Below are 25,045 nucleotides of genomic sequence, written 5' to 3' on the forward strand. Positions count from 1 at the left end.
ATCGAACTCATCCCGAGATGAAGATCCATGGGACGAATCGAGTGAGTCTCAAGCATCCGTCCTCCTTACCTCAAGATACACCAGACGCGGGAGTCCATATATGTAGCCGGCCGAAAGTGCCAAGGCAAAACTGCAAGGTCACCAGAAACTGCGACTATACGACGATTTCTCGAACTTTCTCGGAGTCTGTCCAGAAGAAGCTCCTACCGTCACTGCAAGATGGAGTCGATATACCTATGTTTGTAAGTCACTCGAAGGTTCCAGAATCCACCGGCCGACAGTTTTGATGCGCTCGGATGCGCGGTTTCCTTCGGGGACAAACACCTAAGAAACTTCTATGGGCTTGTCGCACTTCATAGGGCAGCTCTTTCTGCATGAGAACGACGGGGCCGATCGATGCGAAGTTCGATCGCCAGCAGTCGAATCACAGAAGAATTCCGCCAGGCTTCGAGCGTTTCCTCAGATCCTATCGTCCCCTCTGGAGATCCATGGAAGGCGGAGCACAGATTGAGGTCTTCGGAGTCGGCTCTGGGAACAGTCATCACTGTCTCGTCCGAGCTCAAACTCAGTTGGGTTTCGACAAGTTGATCCTTACCCGGGAATACCAGGCCATCGAAGCCGTCCCGATGAGCCATCGAGTCCGATCGAAGGAAGTGATTCTGGCATCGAAACCTGTCGATTTGCGTCGCAAGGACTCCTTCTCACGATGGAACTCTTCACAGGGATGCAGGGGCACGAGATCGTAGAGTTCGGATCTGCCTCTGCGATTCGAGTTTGATCTTGCACTCATCAAAACCGGTCTCATGTTTTACTTGGAAATGTTATATTGCTCTCACGACTCGACTGCACTCGCTCGACTGCATGCAATCTTGCGAGTCCTATACAAACAGTAAGCATCAGTGTGCTGATGGGATTGCTGAGCGTCTTTCTATTACGGAAGAGAAACTTCAATGATGTAATGCTGTCGTTTACTCAAGGAGCCCCTTCGTTCCGCGGACTGCTGGGCTCCCGTCTCTCACAGGGGGTTCAGAATGGATTTTCATGAGCATGAGACAGGAGGAGCATCCGATCGTGACCAGTCCATGAGCAGTTCATCAATCCGGATGGCTTTCACCGAGATTTTCCTCCGGAGAATCGACCTATAAACGATTCGAAAATTTCACTTTTGTTCGTTTCCCTGGTCAGCTTATCGATTTCGTTATCTATCCATCGACTGACCACTAACTCGACCGATTGATTGATCGACTGGCTGACAGTCTGTATGGCCCATCTGATTAACGGCATGATCAGATCTCGCGGTAAACGACTGATAAGGATCTTACTTTCTAATTTTTCTTTCATTGATACCGCTACCGGATTTCAATCGCCGATATCATGTCTCGATCTTCGGATCAGGTACGAGAGCCGTGCAGGTGTAGGCTGCTCGGGCCTCCCCCACAAGGGTCTGTCTTCGGTGTCATTTGCATTCTGCACCGAAGGACGACCGGAGAATCAAAACACAGGGTAGGCCCGCGTAAGTCGAGGGCGCACTTTGGACTCTCGCCGCCGCGCCGTAGTCTTATGTCATAGCTGTGAGTAACGATTGGTCTTAGCGATCTTTATTGTAGAGGAAGAACGTATCGTTCTCCTTGGATAGATTCCGGCATTGATAGATTACAGTTGAGATATGGCGTCTCGACGCGACCATTCGGACGCTCGCTCCTCGAGATAGCCGATGGCAGAAAGTCTGGGTTGCCTATACTTTGCTCCGACGCACTACTCGGGGCTGTTCCCCGAATTTTCTGCTCCGTCGCATATTCTCCGATCGTTCATCTTACGAAGGGTAATGAAGCGGACCCCTACGGCACCTCAGGTGGGTCGGATCACTCAATTGACTGTACCCAGTCAGAAATAGTCACTCTTTAAGTGAAGTCCACCTTCGGTCTCCCGAAGAGAGCTGTCATGGCAATCTTCGGAGTGTCTCGGAGCTCCTGTGGGTCCTTTAGACCGGAAATATTCGTTGGAAATGAGAAAAACAGCGCTCAGGCGAACTCGGAAATACTTCACGCCGGAATCCCCGATCATGAGCGACGTGTGAGCACCTTTGCCGCTTCTACTCCGTAGCAGGTTACAGGGATCGAATCCCATCGAAATTCTTCTTTATATTCGAGTTGAACTGTAAGCGACTTGATACTCGATCATCTGTGGATTTCCCGCTTCCCCGTCCGAGACTCTCTTGTAGCCGCTAGCAAAGGCTGTTGTTTGTACCAACGATGTCGATACCTTACCCTGTACCTCTGGAAAAGAGTCGCGGCTCCCTGCCGAATCGGATCGCCTTTCAGAAGGTTTCATGATTGTCAGACACTTTCCCGGGCTCTTCCTCCGATCATTATTCATGTCTAGGAGCAATCGGGGACCAATTTCAGGAGCTACGATCATCCGAAATGATTAGCTTGTGTTCCTACCACGTCATCAATGATGCCTGCCATTGGAATTGCGAAAGTTTTGGCGCGTTTTGTCCTTCGATCCTGACTCTCCGCTCTTTCTCGCAAGAGAACTCTCGAGAAATCAGAGCCGCACAACATCATTGCTGCTCTCTTCCTCTGCGCAATCCATCTGACGTAAAGAATGCACTCACTCAGTTTGGCTTAGGTTCACGCCAACTGCCGTTCCCCATGCATTTCTGTAAAACATCTGATGAGCCCCAGAAAAAAAGCGGAGGATCTGTTCGAGCATCAAGGAACAGTGCTCATCTGTCATCGATGCTCCGTGTGGTTCATCTGCTGCGGCATCAGACACATTTGTAACAAAGCATCCGTAACGCTGAAACTAGAAGCAGATAGAACACGGGCTGCTTCCAATCTACGAATTGAGTGGTACGGAGTGCGTGATAGAACTGGGAGAACTCTGCGCAAGTTTGGCCGAAGTTATTTTCTTCCCGGGACTTCAAGATTTTAGAAATAAATTCCCTTGGAATTCGGAGCCTTGGACCAATCGCGACGGATGTCATCCGGATTTCAAAACCCGAAACATAAAAAAGTTGGAGCTCAGCCCGGGCAAACCTGTCAAGTCGAACCGGCAATGGAGTAATTATCGATTATTGGATATAAGTCTTGGAGTGATCGGATCGAGGGAAGCATGGACAGTTCTGATGTCATGTCGACCCATGAAATTGAAGGTGCCGCACTGCCCCTTCCTGACATCTACGAGGAACCATGCCGATGGTCGACAGAAAACTTAGCGCCGACTACTCCCGGGACTCCATTCTGTAATATATAATCGAGGTAAATCCTCAATTGACACTTGTTACATATAATATTATTCCGATGGGTCAAGCGTGTCGCGATTATGACAGATGATCGTTCTTTACTTTTGGGCAGTATCGCGCCTCAAAGATTCATTTACATGGACCCTCGGAGAAACGAAGAGAATTCTCGTTTGCCGAGTAGAATATCGTTGCTTTGATGCTGTGGACACCCGTTTTCCGCGATTGACGTTTCCGCGTTATTACGCGAAAAACGAATTCCCGCGATTCCGGCGTCCCTCTTCCCAGTACGTCTGAAGCTCAGGTGATCCGCAGATACCCCCGTCAATCACGGACCTCTCCGGCGGAAATTATACCAGATACTTGCGACGCACGGGAAAAGAGAAGAATTCCCTTGCATGATTCTTCGATCCCCACGCGACGGAAACGAGGAGTGGAGTTCCAGGTACAGGACCGGAGAAGTTAGGGAGTCACTGCTAAACTGAACCCTGATATGCACGATCGAGTCCGATACGTCCATCGAGTATATACGGATGAATGCGAGCAAGATATCCAAAACAATAAATGTACGGCATTGGTACCAACGTCGCAAAAACAGTCAGAGTGCTCAATGCAGGAAGGAGATAATCCCGTATCTATACTCGGATGTCGCATCTTCCTACTCATAAGTTATCACATTTGTCCACGGGGAAGACTTTGAAGTTTCGATTGCCGTGAACAACAAGCGCAAAGCTTCATCAATGTCAACAGAACCCTCACGCCAGCCCTCCCGCCGATAATATGACGGTAGATTCGAGTAGCACGCAAGCGCTACCCCGTGTGTCTGTCGTGCTCTTGCACCCTTAGTGAAGGGAACTCTCTTGTGAACAAGTTCACTATTTCGGTGACGATAATCTTCTGAACATGGCTGATCCGGTGGCCAAGAAACATTGTTTCGCGTCTGGTATCACAGAAGCTCCGTACGGCGAGTGGGTACGCGTCGTGGTGGACCGAGTTTCACTCCATGATAATTTGCGCGATAAATCGGCCCCGTACTTTGCATTTCGAGTCGTAATTATTGGAAGTGTATTTCGCTCGCTGCCTTGCGCCGATACGTAGCAGAATCCTGTAGTCGACGGGAGCTGGGCGACAGAGGAGAGATAACAATCTCCTGCGCACGCTTTTCTCAAACCTTAGCTTCTATCGACGGCCAGAAGGTACGAAGTTCAATCTTCGCAATCCCTGTTTTCTCCTTTCGGGATGGATTCCGAATCGCTAGACCTCTGTGGAGGAATCAGAGGCCATCAGACCTCGTAGAGGTCTAAGGCATTTTTTTTCATCAAACAAATCGAGTTGGATCGTCTCTCGTTTGCCATCATGACTTCTGAGCTACTTCAGAGTCCACGGGAATGTTTTCCACAAGTGAGCGATCTAAGGTTCCCGGGAGACTTTTGTTGGGAATCATGTTTATTTACGAGGAAAATTTATTCGTCTCGACCTCGTCGAAGTGTGCTCCAGAATACATCCCAGCCGGCGGTCTCTCATTCGGCGAAACTCCGGATCGCTCTGATTAAAGAAAGAAAAACAACTCCGTCCTGGGAGTACAGCTTCCATTCTGTGGAATACGAAAATATATTTTCTTCTTAATACAATTTGGACATGACTCCGTGCTCGGAGCGAAGTTTCTGGCCGAGCCGAGTGGGGGAGTTTTCTGGTCAGACAAAGAAAGCGTCCACCGCTTTCAGAAGAATTAATGAATTGAGCGCTGAAGTAGGCGCCGGATTCCGGTGCTACCGTCTCTCCTACTGGGCATTTGACGTCCCACGCGACGCGGCGAAGACTGAGCGAGAGAGAGACGGGGCTTCTCTTCACAGCTGAGTTGGCTGGTAACCAGCGAAGCGCATCATTCCTCACGAGAAATTTCGGGTTATGAAGCTCCAAACTCTGTTTTATGTAATGCGTGAAACGAGCGATAAGAGAGTGATTTTCACTGCACTTGAGACTTGAGATGCGGATCTAGGAATTATCTGTTCTCGGAACGTATCACTAAGTCTTCAGTTCACGATCGATACGACTAGTAGTCGAACACTGGCTCGTTTGTGTCGCAACCTGCATCGAGCGACGTACAGGATGTAGCTACTAGTCCCATAGGAGGGCGCCAATCTCGACGGCTCAATCTCCTCCTGTCTCATAGCACTTGAAGGATCTTCAAGAATTTTCTGCAAGCCATATCGATACATTCAAAGACCTATATCGCGACACTCGCCGGTGCATTCGAAGATCGGGTCAATAAGGAAGGTTCCCTGAAACAGCGGGACGCCACCGATGATGGCAGTTCCTCCCTCCCTCGAGACTCTGGACTCCATCCTCGATTCTTGAGCTGCGGAAGCCAGAAGGAAGCATCGGCCTGTGAATTGAGGCATCCGGCTCTAGCCTGAGTCGACGATGCTGGAACGCGCGAATTATGGCAGTTCCACTCACTTGTAGAAGCGTTTCGTTGTCGAGTTCCGCTCGCTGAGTTCAAGTTCTCTCAAGCAATATGGTCGGGTTCGTGCCGTGCTTTTTCCGAGGCTCCGCCTCACTATTCGAGCTCGTACGGATCGTGGTTGTTCGGTGTACACACACAGGAGAATGTTGGTCGAGCTCCGTCGACGACCCGCCATTCGGCTCCTTATATCACTGCAAAAAGGCTCGCGCCGCTGCTGGTCGCTCGCTGACAGACGGAAAATAATGAGGGAGACTTTTGATTGGGCGATCGAATCTCCGCCGACACATCTTGTCGGGCCGACCCTCAAGACTCCCCGATGTGGACGGGATGGAGGAAATTCGCCGCAAGAGGATCGCGGTCTTGTTCCGCATCCGGGGCGGGACGCTTGCGGCGAGCGCGATGAGCATGCTTTCAATCCTTTCGGATCCAGATACATTTAAACGGGGATAACCCACTCATGGAGCCACATGAAATCATTTCGACGAATGGGGCTTTTGTTCGCCTGCCTATGCCTAAGTTTATGCGAAGAAGCAGATGAAAGACTCCGATCTGCTGAATAATTCCTCTCTGTCTCGATGGCTGTAGCGTTCCCGGCTTTGATCCGAAAAGGAGCCCTTTTGATTCCTCAATCCCAACGCTCTTAGAAGTTCGTACGATCGTCTTCCGCGACGGAGGCCTCGGTGTAGACTGTACGACAATGCTCGTTTGACTTTGGCCAGTCGGCGGCCAAGGCAAGTTCAAGATCATCGATGTCTACTCCGGGAACGCCAAAACAGCAAGTCGCCCGCGAACAGCCCTGAACTATCGGATGTGAATTGCTTATACTTGTGAAGAGCTCCATAGAATTTCATTCGCTTTTTCCGGATACGATTAGCGGATCCGAGTCTTCAGAATGTAGAAAATGCAATCATAGCGATTAATAATGGAAAAAAGTTGTCGATGTATCCAAGCCTCACGTTAGACTTAATTACCATAATGTCGCTGAGCAATCAATTTCCCGCGGAGGGGGAGGCGGGATTGCGGTATGGATTTTGGTTAAATGCCTGCAGGAGTCTTGAATTCCTAATCCATTCCCGATGAGGATGACAACGGGAGTCAGAGCTCGAGTTTCTTCATTCCGTGCTTCTGCGATGAGATCGATCATAGTGGCAATGAGCTGTGAAACCGAAAGTCGTTTATTCGGGCGGGGATGAACGGTGATTTCGGGAGAGAGTCGAGCAGGCGTATTACGCTGAAGACTGCCACAGGATTCAATGGAAAAAAGGAAAACTTATCCGATTCGGCGTTTTTGCCGACTACATTCAAGTCCGATGAGCGTCACCCCACGCTTCTGAGAAGGGTTATGAAACCTCGTTTGCAATGCCTATCGCCCAAGGGTGACGCGTGATTTTTATGTGTATTTGTTCTTGAGTCTAGCCTTTCCCCACCACGGCTCAGTTGCCTTTTCGTCAGGAATCCGAGAGCTGTGCGCTGTGTGTCTAGTGCCCCTCAGGCTCCGGTATTGTCAGCAGCGGAAGCTCCCCGTTCTACAACTTCATTATCAGCTGATAATGTTCCGATAATGCTTGATCTGGGACCGAATGACTCAGTTTCGCTCCATCAGCGAGAGTCTGATTACCGAATCTCTGGTTCCCGGACTGCACGTCCGCGGATGCTTCGGAGCTCCTTCACATAGATCGCAGTATCGCCCGGAGACCAGAGTTTAAATCATAGATGCCTTCATCATCGCCACATTCGCTCTGTGGGTGAGCGACCGTGTATTGGAGAATCCAAGGTCGAACTCCCGCAAATATCCCGCACATAGGGAGGTTCTCTGGCACTCGTTCCTCGTTCTCAGGTTCGAGTCGGAGTCTATTGGAGGGCGTCCACGGGGCTCGCGGCTTGAAGGTCATCGGGAAGCTTCGCATTAGAGCTAGTCGTCGTGTCTGACAGCTCTTCCCTTCGAGAATCGATGTGAATTTTCTCACGTTTGCTTCCGTGACTCCTGAGCCGTGAACACCGGGTAGAGTCGTAAGCACCGCCGCCCGAGACAGCTCCGTCGGAGCTCTACGAGGAGGATTCGCAACGATCTCCCAGAAATGCACTGGATGATATTCTCAATTTTCCCGGGTCCGACTCGCTCTCGTCTGGCGCGTCACTGAATCGCATGAAGCGAAGCGAGGATCCCGTTCCGTAGGTCCAACGCTCTTTCCGCGGAGTACGTTCCCTTGAGACATTCATTTTGGACATTGCTCCCTATCCGGGATGTTTCTGGCCAAGCCGAGCGCTTGATTTTTCTGGCTAGACTCACGAAACGCGCACCGTTTCCAGAACAGTCGAGAGATCGGGGATCGAGGCCGACATCGTATCCGAGCGTTTTCGCATCGTTCTTTCCAGACTCGTCATGTTTTGAGCGGTGCACCGCGAAGTCACCCCGCGAGGAAGGATGAGCGAGGCTTCTCTTCACAGGAGTCGAGTTGGCAGGACCAGCGGAGCCTCAGCTGGGGAGGAACCGGTGATGAGAGACCCTCTCTCTCTCTCTCATGCAACGCGTGGAAGGGATGTACTGAGAGCACAGGCGTACCAAGGAAAAATCTCGATGGAGATCTGACATGGTGGCCCCTTGCTCCCGAACTGCTCGAATGGACTTCGTGCTGCCTCCGACATTCTGGAGATTTAAGTAATGAAGTCAGTGTATTAGCTCGAAGACATCGAAATCACGTACTTTGCTCCATAGATGTTAGTCCATTCTCCGACCAAGACAGAGCGATAATTGGCTCAATGACGGCTCCTTCCGAGTCATGTATGATTTGTGTGCCGATCGATATACACGGAATACGGTTTCAACGCGAGATAGCCGATCCAACGATGATTTCACTTGAGCCTCAGTCGTCTCGATAAAATGATAGCCTTATGTCGCGGCGCTCGCCGGTGCATCCAATGATCCGGCCAAGGGGACTCCTGCGATAAGCCTACATCACGTACAGAGGACTCAACGGGCAATCCCACGATCGTCTCGTTCCAGACTCTGAAGTCTACTTTCGAGGTCGAAGGCCCAGAAAACAACATTGCATAGAAATTTCGAAGATCCGGTTCTGGCTCAACTTGATTTTCTTGAATTGCGAGAAATTTGACGTCCGCTTTGACTGATGGATGCGAAGACAGGTCCCGGGATCGAGTTCCGCTCGCTGAGGACGACTTTTCCTGAACCAAAGAAGACGTTCGAGCCACGGATTTCTTCGAAACTCCCCCGATGTTTTTAACTCGTCCGGATTGCCCGCGATTGGGCTGCAAATGCGTGATGGGAAAGTGCCCCCGACAACTCACAATTCTTCTTCTTACGCGACATAATCACAAAAACTCGTTCAATTCCGACACGATGACCTCTCATTCATCGGGAGGAAAAATTAGCCATGTCAAGTGAGAAATCTCAACTGAAAGTTTATTCAGTTTTCTTTCGATCACCGTTCATCGAATCGTCGCACCATTACAATTTATTAACAATCTTAGGTCCTTAGGAATTAAAACGCTTGACAATGAAGATTTCCTCAACCGACATTCTTTGTCAGGCTGATGTGAATTTTCTTGACTTTCTGGACCGGCACGACAGGAACCGGCGGAGGAGCTGCGACCGCATCCAAAACAACTTTCGGAGGTGGAGCGGTCGTAGCTGCGAGAGCGTGATGAGCATGTTGATGCGCGAGAATTTGCTTTTTTGCTTTCAACAGGCCCTGAATGAGTCCCTCGAGTTGAGCAGCGGGGTCCGCGGGAGGCGGGAGGCCGGGTTTTGCGACGGGTAGCATCACGATGTAGGGCTGTATCTGACCCGCAACCGGAACAGTTGCAACACTGTGTCCTTTCTTGTGAGCGAGTGAGATTAGAGGTTGCAGGATGCTCTCCAAGATCGACGTGTGGTTGATTGGCGGATGCGCGGGGTGCTTGTGAAGCGGATGCTTGTGCGCAGCGGCTGCGGTCACGAGGTGGGTCTTCACGGCGGCTTGCAGGGTCCCCAGATCAACGACGTGCATTGCAGAAGAGAAGATGACAGCTACCGGTTTGCCTGGGGATCGAGAGGGAAATTAATTTCCCACATATAGTGACGTTATTTTTTAAGCAAAAGCAATCGGATCCTTGTTGAGAGTGGCAGATCCCTACTGACCGGCGGGGGGCACCTTCAGCGGTAGCCCGTGGGCTTGCACGTTCTTGATGTTGCCGAGGAGAAGTTGCTGCAGGAGTCCAGTCACCGTTTCATTGCCGATCAGAACTGGGCTGTCATCTAGAACCAATTTGGCGGGAGCTGGGGCTGCATGATGATGGTGTCCGTGGGCATGAGGCGGCGCAGGGGTCGCAGGTACAACCGCGGGCAACGGGGGTACAACTGCGGGCAAAGGGGGTACAACCGCGGGCAACGGAGGCGCCACCAAGGGCTTCTTGACGATGTCTTTCGTAATCGATATGTCAACCTTTTTCTTTATGGGAGCGACAAGGGTCTTCAAGTCCTCTGGAAATTTCGCACCGGAATGAAGTAAGTTCCTCGATGGTGCAACGAAATGATCGCGAGCTCCGAAAGAGGATATTTGAATTTCAGAGCGGGGAGCATCGATTCGAGAAGAGCCCCACCCGCGGAGCGCAACCCCGTAATCTCCGAGCTGGAGATAACAAAAGAGCTCCATCTCCGATAATCAAGCGGTAGAATCAAAGTTCCGGGGTTTATACTGACCATCGACGACCGAGCTCGCATCTTCCAAAAAAGTCTGTTGAGATTTTTCCGCCACCGGGGCGGCCTCAGCCAGAATAACGAGCCACGCTAAGACAAAAAACACTTTCGCCATCTTGAACCGCTCGTCACGACGTCGATCGCAACACTGATGGTGATTCGCGCCCACGGTAATACTCATATTCAACGAAGCAGATGCACGTCATCTGATACTGAGACGTTCGTGTATGTGATCGTGCTTGAGAGGGACAATTCGTGCAATCACGCTCCTCAACCGGGCGATAACTGCTCCGATGTGCGTCGAGCCTATGAAGACTGCATTCGAGCTGGATTTCCGGTGATCCGTGAGCGACGCCTCTGTCCCCGGAGCAGCTATCGCTCTCACGAGAGTACAGAATGAGGAGCGGAACTCCAAACGGATGGGAGAATCGAAATTTCACAACAATCTACCAAAACGAAATAGAAAGCGAGGGCGTCATGATCTCAAAATCTCAAGATCGGGTTCTTCGCTCTCGATCCGCTCATATGCTCCCGTGCTATATCTATTTCTTCGCATGGAGCACTTTGATTCGACTCCTTCCGTAAGTGTTGAACCGCAAGAGCCGCTTCGACTTGAGTCCGCCGACGGCCAAGGCTACGTCGGGATCAGCAGCGAACGTGTCGCCCAAAAACGGCCGTGAACTCTCAGACGGGAACGGTCGTACACGCGACTCCTATCTGTTTTTCCGGGATCGATAACCGGAGATGAGTCTTCCGATCCACTCTTCCAATCCGCGATGGATAGGAATCCTCCTCACCAGGGAGTTCTATTACCGAGGGCGCGCGTTCTGAAATCCCACGGGGTGTTGGAATTGGAGAATTCCGACGAACATAGAAATTCATGACGAGGCTTCTGGAATAATGAGCAGTCGACAGATAATGATCGAGTTGAGTGTTGAATGCTCCTCATTGACAATCAATGCATTGCTACGCTTCCTACGAACTCGGGAAAAGGACCATCCGGATGGAGGGAATATCCGGTTGGTCGTCGTCGGTACTTCGGAGACGAAACAAAGAAGAGCTCTGCTTGTCGGAATAAACAGGGGAAGGCCGTACCTCTGATCCTACAGCTGACGCTTGGTTCACTGACTTCCCGATCACTCCCTGTCTCGACTAAGTGACCTACGCCCAAGATGGTCCGGCATTCCGTTCCGGTCTACTCTGAGTACTGAGGAGAAGTATATCTTCCATCGAGCAGGGACTCATTCCCGAGGACAATCAGCTCGAGAACTCCATTCCGCTCTTGTATAATCCTTTCTCTCAACGGAGTCTGCGATGCGGCTCCGTGTTCTCCTCGAATGGTAGAGCCCGCGGTTATTGAGTCCGGCGGAGCGATCTGGGGAAGCAATCCTCCTTGAATTGGCATCTCCAGCTGGATGGCTCGATTCCGAGAGTATACGGTCAGCTCCAGAGATGCCCCGGGAAGAAATGTTCATACTCGTCGGGATGATTTCTAAGAGTTTTGCTCCTGATCCCCTATGGCTATTGGGGATGCTGCCGGGAGCCGGACATGCGGCACGAGACAAGCTTTACTTCACCACGAGGAACTCCACGCTCCTGGAGCTATCCCAATTCAGATCGCTTCCAGGCGTGAGAGGTCCAAGATAGTTATTATGTAGGTTCAATCTCGCGGAGACGTTTAATCCGATTCCCGAGACGGAAGTTTCTGGAATTTTCGTTCCATGTATCCTATACGACCATATGATACGATCATATGATCGATTTTAAATTTCGGCGCGTCCTTCAAGCCCCGCCCAATCATCTGGTCGCTACCACAGTGCCACCACCACCGCTATGTACGTCGTGCGGGTGGGCTGACCACGACACCTCTATGTTGTTCTCGTTTTACCTTCAGCGACGCGGCTACCCGTTGAAACATTCTCAGGGGCAGCTCCGGCTGATTCCTACCCCCGTACCCGGTTAGTGAACAAGTGTCAGCTAGGATTGCAGAACGCTCCAATCACAAAAATGTTCCGAAGGAATCCGACTCGTATCGAGATGAAGACGGAGGACATGGAAGAATTCCAGAGCCTGAAAAAGGATCTGGAAGCTCGGCGCATAGTGAAGGAGGAACCGAAGGACACAACGCGGGTCAAAGATATCTGCGAAGCTGTCGGATTGAAAAAACGCACTGGTGAACATTGACGCGAGCTCTGCATCGGAACGCTCGATTTATCTGCCACCATCTTGTCCGAAATGCCTCAGGGCTCGACAGCGGCACCGCGCACTGACCTCATTGGGACGTGCAAGGAACAAGGTGTCTCCTGGACGTCGGAGGGACCGAATGCGTCGGGTTTGCTGATGATTGTTTAACAGGTGGTACCCCGTTGTACGTATCGGGCCCAGATCGTGAATCTCGATACTACGGATTTCACAGTCAGGGTTGGCAACGATGTTAAATCGGCACCGCATCGACTGGTAGCTAGGCGACAAGATCTCATTGAAATTATCGGACGCACACAAGCTATGTGAGTGATCATTCCTTTAGATTGAAAGATTTTTCCGCGACTTCAGAAGAGACAATAAAGTGAACAGTTTCAAATTTGGCGCCTCGATTTTTCGCTTCGGAGTGTAATGCGTAGTTTCGAGTTCGCGGGATCGTTTCGCTGTACATTTCCCAGATTCGGGTGACCGAAAAAGCGAGACGATCCCTGCTAGTTTTGTCGGACGATCCACGGGTGTTTCCAGAGAGTGACTCGGCGGGATCTCATGGGCTCCCGGGTCGCCTTTCGGCGGCCAGTGGCATCGGAGCCTCCAGCATGGCGAACAGACTCAGCTCACTTCCCGATTCGCGGGCTGAATTAGCTGAACTCGTGAAGAGGAAAGCTGAAATCGCGGTAAGTGTTTGCTAGGCGTCGCACTTAGTCGATTTGGGAGCGAGGAAACTGCCTAGGGTTACCTATTTCCTCCACAAATCCGTGCTTCTCCTTGCGATAGCTAAGCCTACTTCTTTAGCGAGCAGGCGGCCATTTTGAGAGCGGCGCTGCGGTCGCTAGAAAGGCGCGCATCCAGATATTTTTTAGACGAGCTCATCTCCTATGTGGGGTGGGAAACACGATATATGGAACGTATATGTCCGATATAAGCTGCAGGGCTCTCTCCATGCGAAGCTCATCCTGATGGCGATCAGTCGCTGCGTGCTGGATGGACCCCCTTCTTGCTAATCGAGCGAACCTTGACAGGAGACATTGGCGAATCTAGAACGTCAAATCTATGCATTTGAGGGAAGTTACCTGGAAGACACGCAACTGTACGGGAACATTATCCGGGGTTGGGATAGATATCTGGGTCAACAGCGAAGCACCAATTCAAAGTCGGAAAAGCGAAACCGAAAGTTCAAAGATGCCGAGCGATTGTTCTCTAAGTCTTCCATCACCTCTGGCGCGGTAAGTTCACGATGAACGACAGACGCTCGAATTCCATGCTGTCCTGGAAGCCCAGCCGGGGCTTCCGACCACCGGATCATCTCGAGAAGCTCCCGAGTGAGTGGAAGCGAGTTCTTGAGTTTGTTGAGAACTTTCTAGGCCGTATCCGGAATGGTTGATGGCGGAGGTGAAGACGGAGTCGATCACGACTACGAACCTGCTCACAGTGAAGGCGAAGAAAACGGAGCTCTAGTACCTGGACCCATTGTCAGCTCTGCGTCGTCCACCTCAAGCAACTGCAGTGGAGTGAATGGCGGTCATTCCCCCCCTCACAAAAGTCAACCCCCACCCCTTTCAAAAGGCAGAAAAGCAGCCACAAAAAACTCAAGAGGTTGGTTTAGGATCGGCTAAGGTTTTCTAGGATGTGATCTCACGGAAACTCTGATCGAGATGTGGATTGATCGAATTTGTACATATCCGGAGTAGATGACCCGGCCCTTGTGTAAAAAGTGTATGTCGCTACCTCAATCTCTATCATCCATCAATCTGTATTAAACGGGGAGAAATCACAGCAACATTCATCGATCACCGCGTCAAGCTTAGAAAAGTGAATCTGTATTCTTTTTCTCTTGGCGCTTCTCACTCCATCATCGTTCTGTTCAGTGAACAGATGTACCAAGGTGGCAGGAATTTCTGCCTGTTAAGGTGCTGGTTTTATTCCGAACTCCGAAATAAAATACTTTGTTCGAAAAACCAGCCTCCCATCAATTCCGCTCAGCGCCCGAGGATAGGCACAGCACTAACTTGTACCAATTCTTACTCTTCCACGATTTCGACCGGTAGTTCTGAAATCTGCGGACCGATCCAATAGATATCCTTGGTTTGGTCTCCGTTGAACTGAAGCCTAAAGCATTTATTTCCTCAGCAGGCGTTCAGTGGAGGGCTAGCTATCCCCAATTCCGTGATGTGATATACTCGTGAGCAACTTGTACATAGAGCTCATCCCCAAGAGGTCGATACCCCGATTCCTACCCAGGTCGAGTGGCAGACAGGTTTCATCTGTTCCTGGTTCCGTTCTGTCTTGTCTCAAAAAACGCCGAAATGAGCTATTTGAGGTGATTCGTGTTTTAATTATTATATCACCTGAAGCTCATTGAAGGAAATGTTCGAAGAAACTGTATATTCCTGTAGACACCTCTGTTCATTCGAAACCGCTGATCGTATGACGACGAATCCCCTCACCAAATAAAACCCCGATGGTCATTATCTGTAACGGCGTGCTTCTATCCGAAAGCAGTTCTGGGTTCTGGGGCAGCCTTAACTCTTCGGGCTCAGGGTCCGACAGTGGGGAAGGATGCTTACTGGCCTGACATCGAGAGAATCTCAAGATTCCACGTCTTTCTCCGTGTAGTGTTCTGGCTTCTGAGTTCTGCCCCTTTCCTTGTTGGCGAGATCTCCAAATGTACCCGAGCTTCTGATCGGCTGTTTGTATTCGGCATCGACAAAATGCAGAATATCCGCAGGTGGAATGCTCGTGGCAAGTAGGTGTCTCCGCTGCTCCTTCCGCCACCCTCTGGCCACAGTCTCCACCCGAACTCTGAACATGACGTCGGAGTGGAGCTCGGAATCAATCACCTTTCAAACTCTCGCATCTCATTCGGTCTCATGCTCTATCCATGTAGCACCTGCGCAACGCCAGCAGGCAGCCGGGCATCTGCATTGATTGGAGATGAACGAAAGGATGCATCGAAGATGACTGCGCAATTCACGCTTGATAATCCGTTTTGGCCTCAAGTTGAATACTTGGTCTTGAGTATCTCGACACACTCTCGAACGGCGCACCGAACAATAAGACGATTGCCCCCTCTCCTACGAGGCAGCGAATCCTCTCATCCCGAACACAACAACAAGAGCAGCTGATGCCGCGCATTCGAAGAGCAGGTTTCGACGCTGTCAAATAGAGCCCCCGAGAGTTCAAGAGCACGCGACTCTAGTAGTAGGCTAGTGAGCGATAGACGTCGAAGTGTGAATCAGGAAAACTCGAAAGGTCAGTTTTCTTTTCGTACTGCCGACAAAGAGCGTACGTCTCGGTCGCCTTATCTTCGAGTCAATGGTAGATGTGTCACCGGTGGGAGAAACGGACCAGCTCGCTCATTCCAGAATGCAGTTGAAAGCGAAAGGAGTAGCGAAAGGAGACTCTTCCCTTGGGGATATAGCGCCAAGGAATTCTATACTCGAGAACCTCGACATCGACGAGTGGCCGTGGGAAAACGTTGCTCAAGATGAGTTGAATGATGATCCGGAGAATAGAGCTGAGGCTATCATCAAATTCCGAGGCATGATCCAGGAGTACCAGAAAGGGAAACGAAATTTCAAACCTCAGGTCTGTGGTGAAAAATCTAAGTCGAAAGTCGGCGGAGTCCATCTCATATGGTAGTCCTGCTCAGACACTGAATCCAACGTTTCCATGAAGACCGACGATGAATTCCTGTTGATGTTCCTCCGCACCCGCAAGTTCGACCTCGACAAGGCTCTGCTCTGTTTCGAGAGGTTCCACCAGATACGACTGTGCAAGCCCGATATCATAACTCCAGTTGGCAAAGGACCGAAGGACTACCCGCATGTTTTTGACGGACCGCTGGTGTCTATGTTGAAGCCACGCAATCCCATCGACGGCTGCGTCGTCGTGTTCTGGTCATTTAGGTGAAAGTCGAAAACTGTTGAGAGCCATTGAACGATCCATCTCTTGAATATACCAGCTCCCATGCAGGGTGAACCAAATTGAGAGCAATCAAATCCCTTTCAGGAACTACAACACCGATGAGGGTGACATATCGGACATGCTGAACGTTTCCATCTTCGGAGTCTTGGAAGCTCTCTCGCATCCGTCCGTACAGACGTTCGGTGTTCGATACGTTTTCGATCTCACTGGGATGGGAATAGCTCACGTAACCATGATGGTTACTCGATTCTACTATCTGAAGGTGAGTCCACGAGAGGGAAGCGGAGATGAAGTCTGCGTTTCGATCAGCCGAAAAGCTGGGCACCTCCTTCCACTTGCCAATAATAATAATAATCGACGAGATTTTCTTCAGGCAATCATGAAAGCCCAAAACGGAGTTCCAGCTCGCTTCAAAGGAATGCATTACATCAACGATCCGTACAGTCTGACTCAATACGTCTACAGAATTATACGACCGGTGCTGTCGAAGAAAATGAGGGAGCGATTTCATTTCCACGGGAAGAATCTCGAGGAGCTGTTCAGTTACGTTTCTCCGGAGATTCTTCCTGACGAAATCGGAGGCAGCGGCGGACCCTTCAATGCCGATTGGTACCGGGAAGCTCTGTTTCGAGACCACGAGATTATCGTTGAGAAGAGTCGTTTTGGTTACGTTGCGGAGGACAACCGATAAGTCGACCAGAATGTCGCGGAGATCCGTCTTCGAATTCTCGACTGCCGGTGATGCGATATTCGAGGAACGATATGGAATATCCATCGCGGAACTTTGCGTCGAGGAGAATCGGATAGGCTGAATAAAGATCCATCTTGGAGCGGATTCCGGTTATGATATAATTGATCATCTCGAGCCCCAGTAAAGTGCACGATTATCCATGGAGTGTGATCGGACTCGCTCCGAGCTTATCTGATACGCATTATATCGTCGCTCCCCATGGTCCGAGCCAGGATCCAGCACTCTCCGAGCTATCGCGTGGTGGAACTTGTAGTACGAGACATGAGTTCTGATCCGACATGTCGGGGTTCACCGAAAATAATCTCGACTGACGCCGTTAGTTATTCCTTCCTTGAACGCGGATCTCATTCGCCCGAGAAATCCATGCGAGGAGTCGCGGGAAGCCGTCGATAAAAAGTTCGAATCCTTTCGAGTTGAAAGGCGCTGATTTTCTGCTTCAAGATAATTTTTCCCCCGCCTAATCCCGCTGTTTCCTCCTCTGCATGCACTGAATCGTCAGATATATCAATATCGGATCGGAACATCGGATACGTCTCTCGGGCGACTCCATGTGAAAATACGGAGCTTCAAGACTACTCCTGATTCCCAGCTTTCCTTCTTCATGAGTCAACCCACTGGCGTCACATAGTTTCAGAATTTCATTCAATAAATCCAAGGTCCACGCAGAATACTCCCTCGAGGCGATACCGCCTTAGCCGTGGAGACATCAAGCGCTGAGGAGCACATAGGTGTCTCATGAGACCCGCTCATCAAGAAGGGACGACGTCAGTACTACAGAAGGGGACAGGGTGGCACTCTGACCACGATCTCCTCCGCTACGGGCGGAGACTCGATGCTATGTCATAGATCGATCAATGTATAATCATTGAACCTGTACTGTCAACGTGAAAATCGTCTTGTCATTTTCTACCTGAACGCACTCAGGTTCTCTCCACAACAATCACTTATGAATGAGCCGAAAGGACAAGAATCCCATGCTTCGTGATCGAGCGCTGGAATTCGCGCAGGAGGTCAGGGAGACGCATTCGTCATATCAAGTCTCCAGCAGAGGCTTCATATTACGAATCAGCTCCACTCATTCCAGGGTGCGTCGCTCGTAACCTCAATTCACTCCGGTAAACTCCGCGCAGACTCGGGAGCTGATTCCTCCATCCTTGGATAGATCCTCTCAATGAAATATAACGGACGAACACACGGAGGTGTCCCGCCTATCAAGATCTTCTTGAACAACACCCTGGGATGAGACGAAACCGTAAGCGGCAGACCTATCGCTCGAATGGAGGGCTCGTTCCGAGAGATATCCGCTGTGAGCGATGATTCTCTCTCTTCCATACTGGGCACTCGTCATATCCCTAGACTCATACTTTGTACCAAGCGTTCTTTACGCTTCCGGAGTTCAGACCTAAACGCTCCTTCTCTCTCGATTGCGGCGTTGCGTCGACGCGTTCAAGAGGAGCTAGCATCTAGCTCTAAGCTTCGCCAAATCCCCTCGACAAGGAGAATATTCCGCTTCTATGGAGGAATAATCCAGCCGAGCTTATCCAAGCTCAATATGCCAGACTCTCCGCTCCTCAGTGAACTCCCTCTCCGGAGGAAAACGGCGGGTCTCTTCCCAGAAATCCGATCGATCGGTAAACAGATAGTGCCTTGGGCGAGGAACTCATTGACTCCGAATGAGAATCCGTCGGATGGCTCAATCGTTGGACGGACTCGCGATTGAACCATTCTCAAAGAGGCCACCGAGCATGAAGTCAATTGATATGCGTCTGATGGGCGTTGATATGCAATGTCTCCGCTGCGACAGGAATGCGCCGAGTTCCCGTGAATCCAATCTATCCGCTGATGGCCTGCGGGCCACCGCGCTTTGAGGCTCAAAATCAAATCGAAGTAATTGCAGAACCTCGATCACGGAAGGCCCTCCCTGAAACTTTTCTGATCATGGTCCGTCCCCTGAATCGATTCGCCCTCGCGGGGACGAGAGGGTAGAACGGGGACGATGATTACAAAAACAAGCGGCAACCAAACTCAAGAGAGGCCGCGGTCTCTTCGAGAAAATGGAACCGCTGTGGGCAATTACCGCTTCGTACTCGATTCTGATGGATGCAAACCCCAGCCAGCGGTAATCAATGCGGCTCGCTCAGACCCCGTTCTTTCGAAATTTCGGACCATGTCGAGAACCGGTAAACAAATGACTGGGAATGAGTTCTCCGAAGAATAAGGTGAGGCTCCTAAGGTCCGCCATGAGCGAAATAAAATGGACTCGAGAGCGGGGTGCGCGATGAAGTCCTCTTTTCCTCTCCATGGGTGGAACGACGCCGTGTATAGCATGCGTTGTGATTATCTATTATTGGTCGGTGTGAGCGAGTCTCGTTATCCCGCTCCTGAGAGTTTCCCCTCCCTGCGGTTCCCTACGAGGCATGCGGTCCTCCAGAAACGCTCAAACGAAGAGCTAGCGAGGCAGACGTCTATCCCTCGACTCACTGGCGTTTGGATGAGCTCTACAGAAGCGACAAGCGAGTGAAGCACAAGGATCCCTTCGGGACTATTCTTACCACTTCTTGTGAAAATGCAACGTTAGCAGGGAAAGCGGAAGCGGTCCACAAGTGCGCAGGTCCCTCCATAGGGGCCCGACGGAGTCGGTGGTCTCATTGATCCGCTTGACCATTATCGGAGACTGATATCATTCAATCGCAAAGCTTTGGCTCCCGGCCGAATGCTTCCGCGACGTCGACTCATGCCAAATGCCGTCCTTTGTACTGAATCGTCATCCCCCGCATAACTCGGCTCCGCACGATTTCTAATTTACGAGAAAACGAAAAACGATTAATGTATTCCGGGATTCGCCATCCCTCACCATCCTCAGACGCGTCCCGATCCCCCAGACTATTAGACTGATAAACTGCCCCATCGCCCTTTGATACATGGATTCTTTCAATCAATGATTTAGTGAAACCAGACCTGTCTCTCTCTCTTTTGAATAACTTCTCGCTCTGATGTAATTTCGCGGATGTTCCGCCACGGGTGTCTCTCATCGGGAGCGAACCCCAGTAGCCGCCTCCACGAGCCGCGTTTGTCTCGTGTAATACCGAAGAAGGCCAAGATGTCGCTCCCTAGGATGCCGCTCGTATTGGGGAATCTCGATAAGCGGCTTTTACCCTAACGCTCCTCGCGGTATAGAGACCGCACACAAGACGCGGCCCTAGCGGGTGCGACTGCTCGAACTCGCTTAAATTCCTCGCTGTGAGCAACTGCCATGGGTTTCCCGTCTCTGGAGGTCGCCCGTGGTCAGGCTGGGAATCAATCCCTAACTGGCATCCTCCATTCATTCCGAAATCGATGAGACTTCATGGAGCGGTTCGACAGTCGTCAATCAGCTTCCCGAGTTCCATTCTCAATCCTCGATCCCTCATCACCCAATGCCTCCTATGTCTCAGTCGGAAGCGAGAAGCGATCCCGAACTGAGCTCCCAATCTGTGTTGTACCGCGGCCTTCAGGACTCCATCGAGGGCTGGCCATGGAGCCCACTCGGACATGTGTCGTTTGTTGAACTGGACGCGAGTGAGCAGGAGCAGTGCTGGGATTACCGAATATACGTCACGTATACCAACGCACAAACAGACATCCTCGTAGGCCGGACGCAAGACGTGGCAACGGACGTATCTCCATGGGCTTTGGGAGGATTACTTTTTTGGGCGACCGAGGAAACAATGTTTCTGCTGCATCACTCTAATTACGGTCCCCGGTGGAAGTAAGCTGTTAGAAAAACCTCCCTCACTCAATGACGGGAGCTCCATCGATCAAGGAGATAACTCGAAATTAATTCAGTCCTCACTGACATTTATAAAAATCGCTGAGATCTTCTTGTACCAGATATGCTCTGAGGAGATAAGATGTCGGTGCTCTAGAGCGACTTTTAAGCCTTGGGAGAGAGGAATTTCTCGCGGACGCCTCGGACGAGGACTCACGAAGAGGGCTCTTGTTTGGTAGCTCCCGGCCATTTTCTTTACTCAGCTGGATACTCCACGTTTGCTCGAGGTCGTGAGTTCCAGACTGCAACAATCATGATCAGCGAGCAGTCGAAGGAAATCGAGAAAGGGACTGGAAGCCGCAATCGCAACTGAGATCAACAACTGTCCGGGAAGACTACCAAGATTCAGGAATGACTTCGCAAAACCTGATTCACCGACTACTCTTTGTTCTGCTCTTCTGCTCTTGGAAAACATGACCGAGCTCATGCTCATATTATTCACATAATAATACCACAGCCCAGAAAACCACACAGCCCTGCCTATCAGCTGCGGCTAGCAGCGTCCGCTCTCTATGCGATGTTCTGTCTCTTCTGTCCGTGTAAGTGAGACCCCAGAATATAACTCGTGCAACAGTTGACACGCGCGCGCGATATCATCCCAATTCCAAAAACCATAGGCCTCATCGCGATGATCGATACATGTTTTACAGGTGCTCCATTGCGCATGGGAAGGCGCCGATCGATCCTGGCTTCACGATCCTGGCTCATGAGAATTCTGGCTAATGCGATTCTGGCTTCGAGTCTGAGCCAGGAGATGATTCGGAGGGATTTCTCGGCGGAATATGGCGCAGCAGAGCGTCAGGACGAGCTTATTGCAAATCATTTCAGAGCCATCGATCGCCGAACAAAGCGCGCGATATCGGATTATTATCAGAATGAATATATTCCCCCTCCAAAAACAACTCGCTCGCTTTCCAGAACCGCGAAGGGAGCATTGTGCTCCTCAGGTCGCCTCGTGAAACTCTCGAGCTTGAAGATCATTGCGCAGCGCTCTGCGGGTATCCATTGACTCCGACGACGCAAACAGGAGAGAGCTCCCTCGCCCTGTTTCGGCAAAAGTTTGCTCCAAAGCAGTCTCCCGTCAGTGATGGCACATTGTCGTCGGGCCGTATATTGCTGTCTGCTCTCAAGCGTTGAGCTAATTAATCACGCTGTTCTGATGTAGGATCTGGAAAAGTCCTTAATTGATACTACTTACTTCCGAGATATGGGGAGCGATCTGTGTACTGGAGGTTAGTTCCAAGTGACTCGAATCAGCTGATGCTTCGTGTTAAGTTTATCGATAATTCGTCGAGAATTCGCCTTGATAGACTAACGCCGCCCGGCACTCACCGTCCGCGGACTCCCGTGACATTTGGACAGCGGGAAAGCTCTATATTCACAGCCCGGGCTACTCGCTATTTCGTTCGCAATCCAACCGCACTCCATGAGTGTGTTCGATCGTGATTGTGTGAGAGTTCGACCCTCCTCCAATGGCAATCCACCGCCTTTGCGTACATTTGTACTCAGAGGCTCAGAGGACGAGCTTCACAATCACGCTTCTTATATTCACTTCAATATCACTCAGTAAATTATTATGTCATTCTAAGAGGGCGAGAGCGTTCTCGAGGTCATTCCAGCTCGCTTCCCTTTCGTTATTCCAGCGCGCGGGTTACAATAAGAATTCCACTTTCCAGCTCCGTGGCTCAAGTACTCCGCTCTTAACTAGCGATATACAATCACTTTTTGATTAGTCGGCAGTAGCGATGAGCCGCAAACCGTTCAGATGACGGTTTGGAGTAGTAACGACGCCGACGGGCCTCTGCCATTTCGCATCCCGGAAGAGCCCAACATTTGAGGTGAGAAGTTCTTGAAAGTTGTTGCTTCTTTCGAGGTTCCGAGTTACACGTATGCTACCGGATTGAGATCAGAAGTGTGAATCGGTCTCACATCTCCGTGGAATCCGCAGGACTATGACCGTGAACATCCTGAACGGTCTCCGCGAAGAACACAAACTGTGGCCTTGGGAAGAAAAAGCTCGACAGGAACTCAACGAAAATCCCGACGCAACCGATGGACTGCTGCTCGATCTGAAGGAGAAAATCAAAGAATATTCCATCGAGATGAAGAATTTCAGACCTCGAGTTCGTACGCCGGCGCCGTTCCAATATCACGTCTCTATCAATTTATTCGCTTCCGAGATTTGATTCCGGGTTGCTTCCTCGGGAGTCTCCGACACACGCTGAGCTCGTTCCTTGTCTCCGCAGACAGACGATGAGTTTCTGATGGCGTTTCTCCGGAGTCGCAAGTTCGATCTGCAGAAAACTTTTAATGGCTACTGCAAGTTCCACAAAATTCGGCTCTGCAACCCGCAGAAAATCTTCCCGGTGGGTAGAGGGCCTAAACACTACAGCAGAGTTTATACGAATCCGATCGGGACGATTGCGGATCGACGGAATCCGCTCGACGGGACCACAGTTTTCATCTGGAGCTTTCGGAATTTCGACGCGAGCAAAGATGAATACGAAGATGTCTTCAATGCATCGTATCAAGTCATCACAGAGCTCATCCTCGATCCGTCAATCCAGACGTACGGCTTCCGTTTCGTGTTCGATCTCACAGGACTGAATTATTGGATCGTTGCAGCTCTGCTCAGCAGATTCTACTTGAACAAGGTCTGTAGTGTCTGTAGCTGCCGGCTGGATCACCCGGATCGGAGACGGCAGATGCGACGCATTTACATTTCTTAATCCTCAGGCGATACTCATGGCCCAGGGCTCATCCCCGATGCGCTTCAAAGGATTCCACGTGATCAACGGGCCCGCACGGGCAACGAGGATGGTGTTTCAAGCGTTCCGACCACTTCTGCCGAAGAAAATGCTCGAGCGTGTGCATTTCCATGACAGCTGTGAACAGCTGCACGCGTTCGTTTCGCCGAGTATCCTACCTGATACACTAGGTGGCGAGACTGGTCCGTGGAGTGGCTTACGCCTAAAAGAGGCCATGGACCAGCTGAACGACAAGATAGTCCAGCAAACGTATTTCGGATTCATAAGTCTGTGATATTACCTCGGGGAAAGCCTAGTTGAAGAGAAATATTCTATGAAACAAGAAACATTCCGAATCCGCCTGCATCCGCGGATAACGCTGCAATGATTCAGCCGCGATCGCAACGACTTGTATCGTGACGCTTCAGGAATATGATTCGTAGACCGGGAGGCACAGTTTCCATTACGCTAGGAAGTTCTCCTTCTGTCAATGGCGGATTTTTTCCTGTTCATCCCCGTGAGTCGGGCCTGATTTTGGGAGGCGCATCCAGTGCGGCGCATATTTCGAGAACAGCTTGTCTTCCATCTCAGCGTGGAAAGTTCTCTACCGATGAGAAGGTAACGATTGTGATGCTCGAAGCTCCTCAGCGGAGCCGGGAAGAAGTCAAGCCCGAAGCGGAGAGTTCGTTCAGCCGGGGAACCAGCTTTCGAATGTGCGAGAGCGGTCAACCAAAGCTCTCCGCTCTGAGCGCGGGGCCGGTCATCGTCGTCAGCTTCATGCCTCCTGTGGAGGGATTCCCAGTCGGTCTCGAGCGCGATCAAATTCGCGTTCCTTGCTCAATTCGCTTTGCGAGTTGCACTTTATAACAAGGAAGAAATTATTTATTGTTTGGAGTCGCCAATCCCTTAATTAGTCGTCTTGTCCGCTGTATGTGATGCGCGTGTCTGCCCCGCATTTTCTCGGAGCTGTCCTTACTGGCGAAGCAAAGATTACGATTAGGAACGAAATTACTCGACGATGTAGGACTATTCTCATAAAACATTGTTGATGAGTATCTCATCGAGTTCTGAATTCGGAGTTTTCCTTGTGGACTTCCTCTCCTATATCCATTTCGACCCCGAACTGAATATTGAATTACCTAAGCGAGCCGGGGGAGAAAAGAATCGAAACAAAGAACACTCTCCGGAGGCATAACCTAACCTAAC

At 50.7% G+C, this 25,045-nt stretch overlaps 4 protein-coding genes across 5 annotated transcripts; 3 read left to right on the plus strand and 1 right to left on the minus strand.

Moving 5' to 3' along the window:
* Positions 1-9,111: 9,111 nt before the first annotated feature.
* LOC100902331 (bromodomain-containing protein 4A) lies at positions 9,112-10,554 on the minus strand. 2 transcript variants are annotated; one of them, XM_003737032.2, is made up of 3 exons: positions 10,411-10,554; positions 9,850-10,191; positions 9,112-9,750 (listed from the first exon to the last, which is right to left on the minus strand). In XM_003737032.2, the coding sequence occupies exons 1-3, from the start codon at positions 10,520-10,522 to the stop codon at positions 9,239-9,241; spliced, it is 966 nt and encodes a 321-aa protein (XP_003737080.1). In that variant the 5' UTR covers positions 10,523-10,554; the 3' UTR covers positions 9,112-9,238. The 2 variants fall into 2 exon arrangements, with proteins under 2 accessions (XP_003737080.1, XP_018497050.1); XM_018641534.1 differs by having other exon boundaries at positions 9,850-10,551.
* Positions 10,555-13,183: 2,629 nt separating this feature from the next.
* Positions 13,184-15,078, plus strand: Eaf6 (chromatin modification-related protein EAF6/MEAF6). The gene is made up of 4 exons (XM_018641542.1): positions 13,184-13,283; positions 13,629-13,832; positions 13,971-14,202; positions 14,740-15,078. Exons 1-4 carry the CDS (start codon positions 13,206-13,208, stop codon positions 14,790-14,792), a joined length of 567 nt encoding a protein of 188 aa, XP_018497058.1. The 5' UTR covers positions 13,184-13,205; the 3' UTR covers positions 14,793-15,078.
* Positions 15,079-15,713: 635 nt separating this feature from the next.
* On the plus strand, positions 15,714-17,377 carry LOC100902474 (alpha-tocopherol transfer protein-like). The gene is made up of 5 exons (XM_003737033.2): positions 15,714-15,858; positions 15,972-16,194; positions 16,285-16,514; positions 16,618-16,795; positions 16,907-17,377. The coding sequence occupies exons 2-5, from the start codon at positions 15,973-15,975 to the stop codon at positions 17,222-17,224; spliced, it is 948 nt and encodes a 315-aa protein (XP_003737081.1). The 5' UTR covers positions 15,714-15,858; position 15,972; the 3' UTR covers positions 17,225-17,377.
* A 5,667-nt stretch (positions 17,378-23,044) lies between these two features.
* On the plus strand, positions 23,045-24,908 carry LOC100907966 (clavesin-1). The gene is made up of 3 exons (XM_003737068.1): positions 23,045-23,215; positions 23,339-23,746; positions 23,829-24,908. Exons 1-3 carry the CDS (start codon positions 23,045-23,047, stop codon positions 24,132-24,134), a joined length of 885 nt encoding a protein of 294 aa, XP_003737116.1. The 3' UTR covers positions 24,135-24,908.
* Positions 24,909-25,045: the final 137 nt, after the last annotated feature.

This window comes from Galendromus occidentalis, unplaced genomic scaffold (assembly GCF_000255335.2).
Source record: "Galendromus occidentalis unplaced genomic scaffold, Mocc_1.1 scf7180000075389, whole genome shotgun sequence".
Taxonomy (NCBI): domain Eukaryota; kingdom Metazoa; phylum Arthropoda; class Arachnida; order Mesostigmata; family Phytoseiidae; genus Galendromus; species Galendromus occidentalis.